The sequence below is a fragment of the Lepidochelys kempii genome, chromosome 17, assembly GCF_965140285.1.
Source record: "Lepidochelys kempii isolate rLepKem1 chromosome 17, rLepKem1.hap1, whole genome shotgun sequence".
In the NCBI taxonomy this organism is placed as follows: domain Eukaryota; kingdom Metazoa; phylum Chordata; order Testudines; family Cheloniidae; genus Lepidochelys; species Lepidochelys kempii.
This window is the reverse complement of record NC_136396.1, coordinates 13184810-13201040: the sequence shown is the minus strand read 5'-3', so window position 1 is coordinate 13201040 and position 16231 is coordinate 13184810. Positions and strand designations below refer to the sequence as shown.

Sequence of the window (16231 nt, the reverse complement as noted above, 5' to 3'; positions counted from 1 at the left end):
ACCACCGGAGAAGGGTGCAGCAATAATTCAGGGTTACCTTCATATTATTGTTTCTTACATTTCTCTGATACTAACAGATTTCACTTTGGGTGTTTCCATCAGAGACATGTTCCAAACTCATTTCTATCTGTAAAGCCAGCCTGCACTCGGGTGGTCCCAGCAGCCCTAAGGTTTTAAGATATTGGTCACAGGGGTCACCCCTTCCAGGCTTGGCACTAATTTGACCCCTTTTTAAAAGAATAAGCAACCGAGCGTATGACGCACTCAGAACTAAAAGCGGCAAGTGAGCGAGCCCGTTCCCACCTTGCTGGGAGCAGCAGGATAACAGGCTATTCCTGATGTGTGATGGCTAAATCAGTATCATTTCAGTTTAATAGGAGATATGTCCTCTGTCAGGGCACTAGTAACAACGATCTCACCAGGTCTCTCCACACAATAGTACTTACCCATGGCAGGAGCATCAGCACAAGCAGCTGGCATAGTTAAGACCTGAAACACCAGCCAAAAATTCAGTATTCCAGAGCGTGATGTGGCAATTTGCAGCTACTCTTCTACGTCTTAGGTAACAAACTTAACTGAGACAGAGAAATCCACAGGAGCGGCTGGGGGCAGCCATGTTGTTTGCAGAGGGATGCTGGGAGGTTTTTTTCTCCTTCCTCCCCACTTCACTTCATAGATTGCTACTCATGAAAAGAAAGCTACACAGAGCTCAGGGCTGGTGTGGCAGTGTTTTCTTCCTCATGCCTAGAAAACAAAAGCACAGGCGATCACAAACACTCTAAACATTTACAGTCATAGAAAAACAATCTCTCATACGCAAACCATCAGATTGGCAGTGCCACTTCACCGGGCTAAAGAAAAGGGACACTAAAATAATACAGTAAAGACAATCACGGCGGGGAGGGGGGAGAGCAGCGAATCCTACACACACCCCACACACGCGGTCGCATAGAAACCGAATGCCACGAACAGTCACAGAAACACCCTGAAGCACAGAGCGACAGGCAGAAACGCAGCCCGCCCGGGAAACACGCCGTGCTACAAAAAAACACACAAGAGCCAGGCCACTCTCACCCCCGTCTCCGACACAATCACGGGAACACCGTCCCCCACGCCAGCCGGCCCTCTGGAGCATTTCACTGCTGTCGAGGAACCCCACCCAGGAGCCACTGGCATCCATGCCCCAGAGAAGGGAGGCACGCGGCCAAGGCGACACGGTGATGGGCGCGCGGGCTGACTGGGTGTGAGCTCCTCCGGCGGGGCCGGTCTCTCTGCCGCCTCCGCAGCACCCTGTCCGTTGACGGCGCTCCGGCCACAACCGCGGTGCGATGCGCTCATATGAATGCACCCTCACGGCGGTGTGGTCCGCTGGGGTCTGGTGTGTGGCTCAGGGGGTGGCCCGCTGCCACGGAGGGCCCACGGCGGGATGACACTCCCTGACAGGCCGCGTCCTGCCCCCTAGGTCCGGGGGGCTGGGGGCAGGCCCGGGTGCGCCTCAGGGGAACCGTGCACGGCGGGGCCGGCTCGGGGCAATGCTTTCAAACCGCCCCTCTCCCGGGCGCCGGGGCAGGCACGATCAGACCCCCACCACCACCACCACAGCGTGCCGCGGCGCTGTGAGAGCCCCGCGCCCGGGAGCCGTGGCCCGGCGCCCTCCCGCCCCCGGGAAGACTGGGCCCCTGGGAGGGGGGAACTGACCCCACGCGCGAGGAGAAGTCACACCCGCGCGCGCGCGCGCACACACCCCCACACCGCGCGCTCTTCTCCCTGTGCGGCCGCTGCCCCGGAACCCTTGATTCGCGGGCTGCGTTTCCCGCCCCGGACGCCTTTCGGCGGCCCCTCGAGCCGCCTGTTTCCGGAGCTGCGCCGACGTCACAAGCGGGGGCGGTGGTTAATAGCCGTGGCGCAGCGCCGCTTGTTGACAGGCTTCCATTCCGGTCTCCGCCGCCTGACGGGCCCCGGGCCCCCTGCGCCGCCATGTCCATCTTCACCCCCACCAACCAGATCCGCCTCACCAACGTGGCCGTGGTGCGGACCCGGCGCGCTGGGAAGCGCTTCGAGATCGCCTGCTACCGCAACAAAGTCATGGGCTGGCGGAGCGGGGCGTGAGTACAGGCTGGGGCGGGGGCTGCAGGGTTGTGGGGAGGAGGGAGATCTGGGGGCGGGGAGGGCTGAGGCAGGTGCAGGGCTGCTGGGGAGGGGGGGGGAGTCCGGTGTGGGTGCAGGGCTGGGAGGCGGGTGAGGGCCCGGGGAGACGTTTGAGGTGGGACCCCCCTCGCTGGGGGGTTTCTGAAGGGGAGGAGACTCGGATGTCTGGGGCGGAGGGGGGTGGATGCCCCAGGCGGTGCTGGGAAGCGGTGCCTGCCAACATCCAGCTCCCAGTGAAATGGACCAGGTCAGGCCCTTCCCCCGGCTGGGCTGACTCACCAGTACCCTACTCCTCTAGCTGGTGCCAACGCTTACAGAGCGGGGGTGACCTGCCCTCATCCTACTCCAGGAGCGGTTCCCACCCAGGCATTGGGGGAGGGGTTCGCAGCATGCAGGGAAGCTAGGAGTTGGCTCTGCCCTGAGTTACTGAGGGGGGTCTGAAAATACCAATTCTGTCTCCATGGGGGCTCTCTGGAATTTGAAGAGTCCATGCTCATAAGTTAAAGCATGTAGATGCTCTCATTCAGGAGTAAACACTGCCTTAATTTCCTGTAACTAAGCGTGGCCTACACTCAGGCTGTGTCTACATTACCACTTATGTCGGTATAAGTCAGCCTCTGAGTGACATAAGTTGCATGGAGCTAAGCACTGCTGTGAACAGCACTGTCGGTGGGAGAGCTTTTTCCACTGACATAGCTGCCACCGCTTGTTGTAGGTGGATTAATGAAATCCATGGGAGAGGTCTCTCCTGTCTGCTTCGAGCGGCTACACTAGAGAGTTTACAGTGGCACTCTCAAGTGTAGCCATAGCCTTAAAAGTTAGGCTGAGGTAGCTACATCAGTCAGGGGTGTGAAAAAACACACCCTTGAGTGTTGCAGTTTTGTCAAGGGAAGAATGCTTCTATCAACCTAGCTACTGTCAACAGGGGAGGTGGTGTTCCTTCATTGATTAGAAAAAAACCCTTCTGTTGGTGTAGGCTGCATGTATGCTGTGGGGTTATGCCAGCATAGTCTCCTGGATCCTCCTTGAATCCTTCCTTGCCCTTTGAAGGTATCTTCACACCTTTAGTTTATTTGCCTTTAACTTTTCTAAGTGTCCTCCTATCTTCTACATGAGGAAGTGTCCCTCCTTTGAACCTGTTGCTCCTTCTCTTCTTCTTGTGAATGTTGTTTTACTTCAGGATTTAGAAATACTCTGTTGCTACTGCCAGTTTTGACTGCTCTTATTTGGAAAATATTGATTTGTTTTGTGTGTCGCAATGTTTGTACTGAGGCTTGCAGTTGGCAGTACTTGTTTTATGTTTCTGCACCACTAATGTTGAAGAGGCAACAGCGGTTTGAGAATAAAGACCTGTCCCTGCAGTCACTATCAATCTAAAACTCTTATTTTGAATGTCTTTTTCTCTGGGATTTATATTATCCCAATCAGCATAATGTTTGAGAGCCTATTGAGAATCTTTTCTATTTCATTGTCTCAACCATGTTTTTTCTTTAGTTTCTCTGAATAGCTAAGGGTTTAACTTCAAAAAAAAATCAGACTAGTCCCACAAAATTAATATTTTTATGTCATATTTGGAGTCCTAAAGGAACATTAATGGCTGCACCGACTTAACTAGCCATTGCTTAACCCCAGCATCTAAATTTTTTTTTTGTGAAAACCAATTCTTAAAATCAATGTTGACATTTTTTAAAATTCCAGTGAAAATAGTTCTCTGTAAACATACATTCTGCAGTGCATGCAATACAAATGTTTCAGCATTGAGAATCAAAATGAGACCGACTTAACTGATTTTCATGGTCCCAGTTGCAAGAAGTGATGAAAGTAAACAAGCAATATAAACTAGAGGAGAAATACATTGGATGTTAAAATTCTTTCCTTTTTAACAAACAATGTGGTAATAGTAATCTAGAAAGGAAATTTGTTTCTCCTTTAAGTCACTTGCTGGTGTCCTCTTAAGAAGTTGGTAATGAATTAACCAGTCCATAAAGCTACAGTTAGGTTTACCGAGGGCCCCAAACAACATTCCTCTTGGTGAGAAAGTCCAACAGCTGCCCACACTCAAGTTCCCAGCTTCCACTAATTGGTGCCCTAGCCTCAGACAGAGAGTAGCAACCACAAGACTACTCCCTGCTAGTTAATACTATGCTTGCACGTTTTCTGATTGTGAATACAATTGTTGTTTACCAGTGAAAAAGACATTGATGAAGTTCTACAGACCAATACGGTATTTGTAAACGTCTCTAAAGGTCAAGTTGCAAAGAAGGAAGATCTCCTCAAAGCTTTTGGAACTGATGACCAAACAGAAATCTGCAAGATGGTAGGTCCTCCATACATGAAAGCATAGAGTTAACACACCTTATTGTGAATCACAGAAGATTCTAGCCATCCTCCATTAAAATTTAGCGAACTGAATCTCCATCTGTCAATTGATGCTGTTAGAGATTAATGAATTTTCTAGTATATTACGTGGTGGTGGGTTTTTTGAATTATTGATCAGATTTGGGTAAACACATTCTTTCCCTTCTCTTTGGAAATAAAGTGCTTTAAATCTGTGGTCTTCAGCACTACTTTGTACTTGTCCTGTGAACAAAGCAGGGTCCTATCAGATCAGTCGACTGATAGGGGATGTCCATGCAATGCCTAGTTGCTATAGACAAGTGTGTTGCTGATTCAGTCAAGGATACATTTCTTTCAGTCGCTACTGAACCAGCTTCCTGGTGGGGAGGGAAGGGGCATTCTTCTTGATACCTGATCTTTCCAGTGAGAGATTTATAAAACTGAGTTCTGACCCTTGCACTTTTTATATAGCATCATTAGGATGCATTGTCCTTTACATACATGTCAGAAGCAAAGTCCCCGTCCCAAAGAACTTTAGACCAATTTCTACTGGAAGATAGGGATGGAGGGAGAGAGGTAATAGTTTTGTTTCACACATGTTTTGATCCAAAGGATTTTTTTAGTTATAGTGGTGTATTTATAATGTAAAAGGAATGAGTGGGGGTGAATAGTTAATCTGCATTTTTAATCAAACAAGATATTCAGTAATGCTGTTTATTTTGAAATAGTTTCAGTGTTCAAGATAAACCTGTTATGATTTATTTTTTTTGGTTCCCTTGTTGGTACACGTATATAAACTGTTAACTTCACTTATAGGATTTGACCCTTATCTTAAAAACACTAGTTTCTTTTTTATAGTTTGATGAAACAAGCATTACACTTTTGTGTTAGGGTTTTTTGTATTATGAAAAAATTCTAAAGTTATACTTGACATGCTGCAGAATAACCTAGTCAAATTAAATATATATACACTATTTTTTATATATAATATACATATGGTATGTCTTAGCTTTGTGTGTGTGGGTGTGTAACTGTTACTTTGAAAACAAATCAATAACTTTCCCAGAGCTAGGACTTCTATTCCTCAATCAAATATGTATTATAATTATTTAATAGAATTTTTCATTCTTGATTAATCACGTCTAGATTTTAACAAAAGGGGAGTTGCAGGTGTCTGACAAAGAGCGACACACACAATTGGAGCAGATGTTTAGAGATATTGCAACTATTGTCGCTGAGAAATGTGTGAATCCTGAAACAAAGAGGCCATACACAGTAATCCTTATAGAAAGAGCCATGAAGGATATCCACTATTCTGTTAAACCAAACAAGAGTACCAAACAGCAGGTCAGTATCACTCCCCAAAAATTCTGTTTAAACTTAAAATTTTGTATGCAGTTTCATTATTAACATCCACAGGAGTCACTTGAGCCTAAATCTAAGGATGGTAGGTAAGCATTGTTTGACACAGAGGTGGCACAGGAGCTGAATGTCAGAAAGAAACATATGTTCTGAAATTTTGTAATTTGGTTTGTATCTGCCCATGAAACATGGAAAGGGAAACAAACTACAGATTATTAAAACAGCAGCAACATTGGGTGTAAAACAAAAGCAAGAATACTCAACGCTCATGCTGTCATCTTACCTCTTGTTCAGTGGGACAGTGTGTTTATCCTTAATTTTAAATGTCCTGGCTTTTATAGTTTCGATATAACCACCTTGTTTAACATTTCCAGCTTTTCTGACACCTTAAGTCCAATGCCAGCAATACTTTAACATAAAAAGGCAGATCTTCTCAATAATCAGTTCTGATAATATACCAAATGTATTCCTGGAGAATTCCAGGGGATCGTAACAAGGAACGTTGCTGGAGCATCTATAAGCTATTGTAAATAATGCTCAGTCTGAGTGGGATGTGGTGCTATGTAAATAACAAATGAGTATAAGTGAATTTCATTTGTAGTTAATGTCTTTTGCAGGCTTTGGAAGTGATCAGACAGTTAAAGGAGACTATGCAGATTGAGCGGGCTCACATGAGACTGCGGTTTATTCTCCCAGCAAAAGAGGGCAAGAAGCTAAAAGAGAAGCTCAAACCACTGATCAAAGTTATAGAGAGTGAAGACTTCGATGAGCAGTTAGAAATTGTAAGAATCTAGTTTCCATAGTTAATTTGTCTACACTTAGTTGCTGTCTTTTGAAAGCTACATGTAAAACCTGTGTTTGGGTTAGCTGAAATTGAACTAAAGTGCTGAAATCTGAATTAATCAGATACATAATTTAAGTGTTTTGGGTTTTGTTTTGGTATTTTAATTCTTCATGGTCTTAGTGACTGCTTTCAAGCCTTGCAAGGCTCAGGACTGTCAGAACACTTACTTGAGGAATGAGAGTTCTTAACCAGCAGGCATGACTCGGTTATCTTCCTGTACCCATATTTGTTGTAGAATTACTGCTCAAACTTAAAGTATAATGCAGCAACTTTTAGTGAGTGCTATGTTTAACATCCTCATTTTGCCAGTCCCCTATAGTTAGGATGTTAAATTTTCATTATCTTATGGTGCATGTGTTTTGCACTGTATCTTACTGCAATTCAGTTCTGACAGTACTGTAATTTATTTAAAAGGTATTCCCCCAAAATAATAAAACCATGTGTAATTAGTAATACTTTGGGATACGTACAACAGACTGGGCTGCTTCTGCAATTTCACTGCTGCATTATCAGCAAGTCAAGCATCAGCAGGTGGAGTTGCAAAACTCCCTTAAAGAAAAGATGGATCTATGTGGATTGATTAAATATAGGCTTTTAGGAATGTGGAAAAGCTTTCTTCAGGCCTATTGGGTCAGTCATCTCTGTATATTAAAATGCCATTGGAGAAAAGGAAACAGTATAGGCTAAAATCTTCACTGATTGATATGTAAAATGTTTCAGGTGTGCCTCATTGACCCAGGCTGCTTCAGGGAGATAGATGAACTGATCCGGTGTGAGACTAAAGGGAAAGGCTCGCTTGAAGTACTCAATTTGAAAGATGTGGAAGAAGGAGATGAAAAGTTTGAATAAAACCCTTCATCAACCTCACTTTTGTGGTAAACACTATTAATAGGTAGACTTAAGCCACCTCATTCTGTTACTTTTGTTTTTCCAACCTATTGCTGCCAAATAACTGCTGTCACTAGTTCTATTTGAGATTTTTTCTATGCCACGTTTCCTTGCATCTGTCTGGGTAACAAGTGCCTTTTTAATAGAGGTGTTTTGAGTGTTCAATTTGCACTAAGGATAAAGCTATAGGATTTAACAGTGAAAGGCTATACTAGCTTTTGTTTTGGTGTGGGTATTGATTATCAGTAGTCACTGGTGCTATCCAGTGGGCCAAGTCCTTTTCCCTTTAATTTAGTGCTGGGGGCAAGATTGCATATATCCCAGAGAGGCTTATTGTGTATGAGGAGAAACATGCACAGGCAAGTGAATTAAATGAAGTGTCACTTAAACCAGTGCACAGAGTTAGTGTGTACAATATTAACCTTGTTTAATGGCAACATAAGTAGGTGTGACCTAGACTGCCACATGCTACTGCTAGAGAACTTTACCTAGAGAACTTTTAGCAGACCATTCTTCTATATTATTCATGGGACACATGCAAAATATACATTCTAACTTGAGGGGAAAAAAGTGTTCCCCTAATTCATTCTTTCAACTATAAATGAATTATAATATATACTTATTTATAGGATCTGGCACAAGTGTAGTAGTCTTCTATGCTTCTGTGAGGCTGAAGCTGTGCTTCCACAATCTGCAAAAACTCATTACTAAAATAAACCTGATCTATTCTAGATCAAGGTATCTGCTCATTGAGATTTTCCACTGCTAGAAGTTGTATGTTCCTTTTCTCATCAAAGATAAAAGCCAAAATGCTTTCAACTTCTCTAGTATTGTCATTTTAGAGCCTTTGTATGTTTTGGTGATGTCCACACACACACTTTCTATCAACTAACCTGCTGCAGAAGATATAGCACTCTAAACTATTTTCGTGCTAAAATTACAGTATAGTTTTTTCAAACTAGATAGTGTATGAATAATACAGCTAAGCAGCTCGAAGGGATGCATTCATGCTTCCTGAGATAGAATACAAAATAGAGGGAAAAGAGAATAAATGATACTAACTCACCTACCCATCCATAGATAGTTCAAGGATAAACATGGAGTTTAAATAGTGCCCCTGTAATTAAACAACTTCTGACAGAGTACAATGCAGCAAAACATGCATTAGTTGTTTGGTACAATTTCTGTTTCCTAGTTCTAGGGGATGAGCAAGTACACTGGTCACTTGCTGACTCCTAGAGCTAAGCTGCATATGTATTTTGTGATGAAGTTGTCAGCTGTCCTCTGACTTGATGCATACATTTTCTGCAAAGACTTAAATGTTCTTAGTTTATAACTACAACAAACATACTGCTAACACAAGTACCTAGCAAAGCCCCTCTATCCCCCTCTCAGGCATTTACCTTCCCTTTAGTCTTACAGCCTGAGCTTGTTCACAGTTCAGATTACAGGGGAGGCTAATAATAAATTTAGAAGTACTTAAGTTGCATTGGAGTTTAAGTCCCACTGATAGTCAATGGGATATGGGCTCTTTAGTCATTAAGCATTTTGAAAATTGAAATTACCTGTGTGATTTTGCTGCTGTCTCTCCTTATATGGACACACACTAGACTAAGTAGCTATACCTAAACTATGTTAAGACATTGATTGTGCTAATATTTGAGTACTAAAGATAATCAGTACTAATATCCCATTGAGATTAATTGGGCAATTCCTTAGTTGCATTTAGTGTTTTGGGTTGCCTGCAGCTTTAGCCATCACTGCATCCATAATTAGAGCTGGTTTTTCTTTAGTGATAAAGCTTAGCTTCTGAAGAGCAAACTTGGGAGCTAGCAAGAGAATGAGATGAGTTGTAATAATTTAGTAGAAGCCAGTTCACAAACTGGTTAATAGTGGGGGAAGTCTATGAGCCTGTAAAGCCTTCTCTAGGATATGGGTGAGTTTTTTCAGGTTTTTTGCTGTAGAGGGAGTTCTTTTTTGATCTTTTTGTAATTTATGTACAGTTGGTTTGTTTAGTATTTATGGGTCAGGAAGAAAGGCTGACAAGTATCAAAACAAATCTTATTAAAGTTGACTATCACTTGTGGTGGTTTTCAGTTCTGCTTCAACACCTGTACTTCCTTGCACAATGTTTTCCTGAATATGGATACAATTCACATTTCAAAAAGATACATGTAGAGGTTTTACAATTCTGTCATCTTACTGTTTAGAGAATAAGCACGTTAAGTAAGGAAGTAGAGCCAAAGACTAGTAAAGGAGCACATGGTACACCTACTTGGTCTGTGCTCAGAGCTGAAAAACTTCCAGTATTTCATGCTCTGCCTTTAAAGGTAAATCCAAGCAATATATACATACACCTTTAAAAAGCAGACAGCTAGAAGAAATTGAAACTTTATTCACTATACTTTAGATATTTAACTTATAGGACTAGATGTTTATGAACATTAACATCTCTCAGTCCTGCATGTTCAACTGACTTTAGCTACAATTTTGTATTGTCTACTTCCATAGAAGTCTGTATGAAGATCTCAGTTAAATACACATTTAATACACAACATCCTCAAGTACAAATTGGTTCTGATAAAGTAGATGCTGGATACCATGTTTACCCTTCATCAGAGATTAGTCCCTCTTTAGCAGATACCATTAGGTTTCTTGTCTCTAGTACTTAAATTTCTGAGACAGTATGTTATAGAGTCTTCTACAGGTGGCAGCAGTGAAGGTATTCCACATCACAAAAATCATATAGAAACGGAAGTCTTGCACTTCCAAATTAAGGTTTCATTCACATCTCCATAAGACACCAAAATAATAGATGTATTAAGACCCACAAAAAAGCCTGTCCAATCCTGAATTAAGAGCCAAACTTTCCCTAATAGAAATACAAGTCAAGTATGCAGACAGTCTTATGTTAAGGATAAGTGAAAAAATGTTCTGTGGACTAACAAATATGCTGAAACAGGCTTCAGAAGTGTCACACCAGCTGCAAAGACTTAAACACAAAGTCCTGTATGCTCTATGTACATTTTTTTATAGAAGCAGGAATCTTCCAAAACATCACTTCCTCCCAGTGTGTTCCACTGACTGTTTGCTAATCTTCGCTTTAAAGGGTCCTGTACTTCAGTGGTGCTCTGTAGTTTAAAACGCACTTTAAATTTAAAATGCCTTTTCTCCTAAAGTGTTCTCACAAAGCACATATGATGTAACTTGGCTCCTATATTATTTCATGTTTGCTACTGTATGAAAGATGCTTGTCGTTTCCAGTGCTACAGGCATAGGCTGCCTGTCTGGAAACTGAGCAGCACCACACTCATGACAGGACATGTTTTGATGCTGACATCATTGGGTAGCTAAATGTATATAGTGGTTTTGTGTAAGTAACTTTTGTGGCAGGCAAATGGATTACTCTGAAATTCTACCTTTTCACCTCTTGATGAAAGCATTACTGAATTGCCGAAACACTTCAAATGTAGATCACGTCTGAGTCATGCTGCTGAACCTACAGGCAAATCAAAGAGAAGTTATTTCCACCCACCCTAAAGTTCTGTTTAAGCATATGAGTGGGAACCAGGAATTCCTTAGCTCTAATCCTGGCTTTGATATCAACTCTGGCCTTTAAGAAGTCACATCAAAATGGCTTGACTTATTTTCCTGCCAGCCCCATGGAAGTTTTCACACTGAAAGACATCACTTTGCAGTTTGGATTTTATTTTTCTTAAAACAATTACCTGTATTATTTGTATTAGGAAGATGCTGCTTCTGTCCAACCACATTGGACTGTGTATCTTATAATTCTGTGCCCACAGTCTGCAAGTTAAGGTCATGTGACAGTCTCTAGAGATTCTGAAAAATCTTTAGAATAAATATCTGAAGGAGGTCACGGGCACAGCTCAAGTTTATTGATCATAGAGTAGAAACTCTTGCCCTAACCTCATTCACATACATCAACATTCCTTTAAACCTCCAGTTAGTTCTCTGGCAACCAGCACAATTAGTAGTGCATAAATGAAGTTACTTGCTGGTAACTGTTAAACAACAGTTACCTGCCCTTAAAACAGTCTCACGTACAGACTGAGCTTTTATATCCCCAAATGTATTTACTCACTCACCTACCTGGAAGGAGCCAAGCATACAAGGACACAAGGTCTCCCTCATGGACCTACACAGCACTTGTGTGAAACAGCTGATAGAGAGGCAGTGTTCTATTACCATTGCCATGTAAGAGCTGAATTGTAGGTGGTTTGGTCAATTTCTGTTACTAGTATCTTATTACTTACCCCTTAATGCTGGAAGTTAGGTTTTCACAGCCATAAATACTAGTACAGAAGGGAGTCATGTTTTACGTTTTAAACTGCTGATGCCAGCAGTGAGGACACTTTACTTTCAAGCTTGGTCAAACTATAAAGAAAACGCAGCTATTGAATACAAATCCTCTTGTTGTCTAATGGGATTTATCTTCCATTCGTATTCCAGCTTTGACCACAGATGGAGTGGAGTCAGATGGTCTCATCTTAGCCCCCATGATGCCCATGTTATAAGCTGCCTTAAATGGCATGAAACTGAAGGACTAGAGTAACTAGCAGCCCTCCACAGTTTGGGATTGAGGGGCACTGGCAGAGCTGGGTGGAAGAAGCTTGCCCAAGCTATTAATTCCTTACTTTCACAAGCAATAAATTCATCCACATTTTGGGAAAATACATATAAATCCCATTACCTTTATAATCTGTTTTCTAGTTCCTGTCCCCAAATTGCTGGCAACCAAGGTATTTGTTTGAAAAGTTGACTTTTCCACAGGCACTGTATGTTGATTCTTGTTGGTACATGGGCAGCTGCTTGTGGCATTTAATGGATAAGCTGGAAAGGGCTTTCGAAGATTCATATCTAACAAGTCTCCAGCTCCAAAGGTTTTCATCCATGAGGGAGCCTTTAAAGAACAGAATATGTGAAACAGTGTTCTCACTACATCAGCTCACATTAAGCCAAAGGCATATCAAATTCATGGACCGGAAATTATAGGAGCCTTCTCTCACCCAAGCCTCCCTTTTTTGTCTCTCACATGTTAGTCTAAGATAAATTTCTAGGTTTGAAGAAATCTGGAAGGGCTGGGGCCCTGTTACTGTTGCACTGGTCCAGAAAGGGGCTTGAAAGTTTGTTTGCTGAATCACTAGAATCTGGCGTAAAAAGCTGACTTTCACACACACAAAAATATCATCACACCTGAAGAATAAATAGCCACAAAAAGCATGCAGTAGAAAGAGACTGATAACAGTTAAATGTAGCATAGTTGTAATGAGCTTGCAAGAGCTTATTTTGCACAAAAGCTTTCAGCCTTTATGGGACTCTGCCTGGGAGCTCACAGTCTTTTGACTGTTATATATTTGAGGGGATTCCTCCCATAAAAAGCTTCCAACAGAAAATGCCACTTTCAATGTCTCCAGACCCCCTTTTCACATATTATCAATAGAGATAGTGAATGGTGTGTTTCGTACCAAAATACGAAGCATACGTTTAGCATATGCTTTTAGAAACATTTTAGGGATTCCAATGTTCCTTCGTTTCTGGTGTCAACTGAACCTTCTATATTTATTAACGTCTACTGCATAAGTAAGGTTATCTGTTATTCTTATTATAAAACCTATATTTGTGGTTACATACATTTCCTATTGAACGATCCAAGGATCCAAGAACTTCATTCCAGTGAGAGTAGAGCCCAGTTTGTTTTTCCTCTAATTTCAGCGCATGGATTTCTGACTTCAGCTCTTTCAATCGATCTTCAAATTTTTTGCTCTTTTCCAAGTAATCTAACCTGCAGCCCACACAGGGAGAGAAGAAGCCAAAAAATGAATCTAATTAGCCAGTGGTAGCTCTAACGGAGGGTTTTGTAGTTTTTACATTCATCTATTTTGTAAGGGCAATTTGTAAGAAATGTTCATTCTAAGCTTCTGGGACAAAAACCATCCCCAGTGTAAATCCACTAATCTTACATCAGAGATTAATTTGACACTAAAGTTATTCAGTTGACAGTCAATAACTTCATCCAATTTGTATTTTATTTATTCTGATATTTGCTCCACATGACCTGAACCTATGTTTTCCAATTGTCTCATTACAGGGAAAGGCTTTCAGTGACCCTGACTTTTCTTTGGTTGTCATTACATTCATTCTGAATTGCTGACAGCACCTGCAACATTTAGCCCTGCTTGCTGAGGGAGGTTTTCTTTAATCAAGGAGAAGTCAAAACAAAGGGGAATGGTTACAAATGTAAGCTCAGGCTATGGGCTTCATGGGAAACCTGTGGACACACATTTACTTCCAGCTGATCACAGCAATACCTGCTCCCCCTCAACTATAAATCCAGCAGTCACACACAGAATCTCCTGTTAGGTGTTATTAAACAGTCGGAGAACCAGCTTTATATGGGAATCTGCAGAATCATAGAGGGTCCCGCAATAGGTATAGATAGGACATCTGTGGTCTCTTGTCTTCTACTTAGATGATAAGCTCTTTGGGGGCAGGGACCATCTTTTTGTTCTGTGATTGGACATTGCCTAGCACAGTGGAGTCATGGTCCATGGCTGGGGCTCCTAGGTACGACGGTAATGCAATTAATACGTGTAGTAGCTCCTTGCATTGTCAGCTAATTTACTATCAGAACATTAATGCATTTCAATCAGTCAAATACAGATACTGCTGAAGTTACAGCCCAGATACTCCCATATGGAGCCAAGTGATATACAGGAATCAGGCTAGATGACTAATGGTCTCTTCTGATGATAAACTCTATGAAAGTATAACATACATTATAGTGCATGCAGAGTGAAAAAAATTAAAACATGAGTCTTGCCACTTTATGTCCATTTGCCCAGAATGCAGCTTATAAACCATTTTTAACATTCAAGATAGCCTCAGAACCAACTTGGAACTCTCCAAGGTCTGTGTTGGCAAGCAAGTGTAATATCTAGGAATATTTTGAATAGTCTTTTGATAGATTTTAAAGCCAGTTTTCACAGGAATGTAGGAAAGACCGTAACAGAACAAAGGTTCCCCTAGTCCAGTATACAGTCTACAATGGGGCAAAGGAAAGAAAAGCCCTCTCAATGCACCAGTCAGTTGTTTCCATCCTCCTGCAGACTCATATTGAAGCAGATTGCTTTGCCCCAGACAATGCATTCCTTTAAACCCCAGGGCTCTGTATTCTTTGTGGCTAGATGCCAAGAAAACCTCTTTTCTCCTTCTAAAAAGCTAATGTGTTCTGAGCTGATGCTATTACTTCCGTATAAGGCAGTCACCCATATGTATTTTGGGGAACAATCCTCCACTGGTAGGAGGATACATCAGGAGACCTAATTGGTATTTTCCACTTCTAGTTTCTCACGTTAAGACTCCCTAGTTTATTTACATCTCAGGAGTGTTCCAGTACCTCTCTCTTTCTATCTCAAAGGACAGTCTCTTCAGATCTACATCTTTTAAATCCATCTTTACAGATCCTTTGTCAAAGCTGACATCTCTGGTGTCCGCAGGTGAATGAGGAGGATACCGGGCCACATGCTAAAAGACGCAAGATAATCAAAAAAAGAGTTTGTTCCATTAACAATACAATTAGAAGTTTTTTTTTAATTTCAAGTATATTTCTAGCTTCTACAAGAATCTCAAAAACAGTGTCTCCAAAATTGATGTCTTCCTATTGATTCTAAAGATGGCTGTAAGCATTTGTATCCCTTTCCTCCCTGGCTGGCTGGCCCTAAACAAATCTTTTTGAAATAAAATGTTAGCCTTCAATGAAATACATTACAATGCATACAGACTGCGTGCCAATGAGAGAGAAGCATCATGGCTCGAATGTTTCCCATCTAATTTTAAACTTTGTGGATATCAGAGAGAGTGCAGCGTGTGCATAGATCCACTTCCCCATAAGCAGGATGAGTGGCATTTGCTCCTGGCACCTCAGGTCACAGTGGCAAATACTGCTTCTATGCAAGACCACAGCTTTACTTTAAACACAGACCGGGAGGAATAAACTTTCATCTTCTCCTGTTACACTCACAAAAATAATAATTAAAGTACTGAGGAGTCTAGACACTTTTGAAAATTGGAGTTGGACACTTTTGAAAATTTTACCCTAAGTTGCTTGCCCTAGTTCACATAGTGACTCAGTGGCAGAGAATGGAATAGAACCTGACGATGCCAATCCTCGGTTTTGACAATTCAGATTCCCCCTTTTGCTATACTGGAGCATACAAAAGAAGTTTGAAGCTGCAGACAAGTTTTTGTCCACAAAGCTCCTTTGCTGATCCCTTCCTAAAGTTCTCTCAATGTCACGCAGTTTCCATATTTCGTTTCTGTCAATACGACATCCAGGTATCCTTAAATTGCAAACATCTCTGGGTACTGTGTAGGCTATGTGATTAACAGTGATGGTGACAGACAGATAATTTAAGCAATATCTGTCTAATCTATCATATATTAAAATTGTGAAGACCAAAGACTGCAAAGTACAAAGACATTATAAATACTTCAGCTTGGTAACAAAGTGTCTTGAGCAAGCTTCATGGAGAATGTGTATTTACTTGTTAGTTACATTGTATCTACATTTAAATGATGATTGGTTATTTGTCCACTCTCCAATAAAGTGCTGTCCATTAGAACCTAAAC

At 41.8% G+C, this 16231-nt stretch overlaps 3 protein-coding genes across 15 annotated transcripts in view; 1 reads left to right on the top strand and 2 right to left on the bottom strand.

Moving 5' to 3' along the window:
• Positions 1-2097, bottom strand: part of LOC140899651 (S-adenosyl-L-methionine-dependent tRNA 4-demethylwyosine synthase TYW1) — a 121756-nt gene extending 119659 nt beyond the window's left edge. For 5 of the 11 annotated variants that reach the window (XR_013634787.1, XR_013634789.1, XR_013634788.1 and 2 more), the window contains exons 1-2: positions 1699-2095; positions 447-744 (exon numbers count right to left, since the gene is read on the bottom strand). Coding sequence is in view for 8 of the 11 variants with exons in the window: in XM_078849268.1 (XP_078705394.1) it covers positions 447-480 (34 nt within the window). In the remaining 3 variants the exon portion in view is untranslated. Of the gene's footprint in view, positions 1-446; positions 745-931; positions 951-1074; positions 1677-1698 lie in introns of those variants that run through there. The other 6 variants (XM_078849267.1, XM_078849266.1, XM_073315486.2 and 3 more) reach the window with 6 other exon arrangements.
• Positions 1891-16230, top strand: SBDS (SBDS ribosome maturation factor). Of its 3 annotated transcripts, none has more exons than XM_073315497.2 (6): positions 1891-2105; positions 4336-4465; positions 5632-5832; positions 6465-6629; positions 7412-7566; positions 15064-16230. In XM_073315497.2, exons 1-5 carry the CDS (start codon positions 1978-1980, stop codon positions 7538-7540), a joined length of 753 nt encoding a protein of 250 aa, XP_073171598.1. In that variant the 5' UTR covers positions 1891-1977; the 3' UTR covers positions 7541-7566; positions 15064-16230. The 3 variants fall into 3 exon arrangements, with proteins under 3 accessions (XP_073171598.1, XP_073171597.1, XP_073171596.1); XM_073315496.2 differs by having other exon boundaries at positions 13692-16230; XM_073315495.2 differs by lacking the exon at positions 15064-16230 and having other exon boundaries at positions 7412-9687.
• The window catches only part of LOC140899653 (merlin), a 26895-nt gene continuing 22847 nt past the window's right edge, over positions 12184-16231 (bottom strand). Inside the window, exons 15-17 of the mRNA XM_073315499.2 lie at positions 15000-15127; positions 13235-13385; positions 12184-12503 (exon numbers count right to left, since the gene is read on the bottom strand). Coding sequence (XP_073171600.1) covers positions 12255-12503; positions 13235-13385; positions 15000-15127 — 528 coding nt within the window. The 3' untranslated portion in view covers positions 12184-12254. The remainder of the gene's footprint in view (positions 12504-13234; positions 13386-14999; positions 15128-16231) is intronic.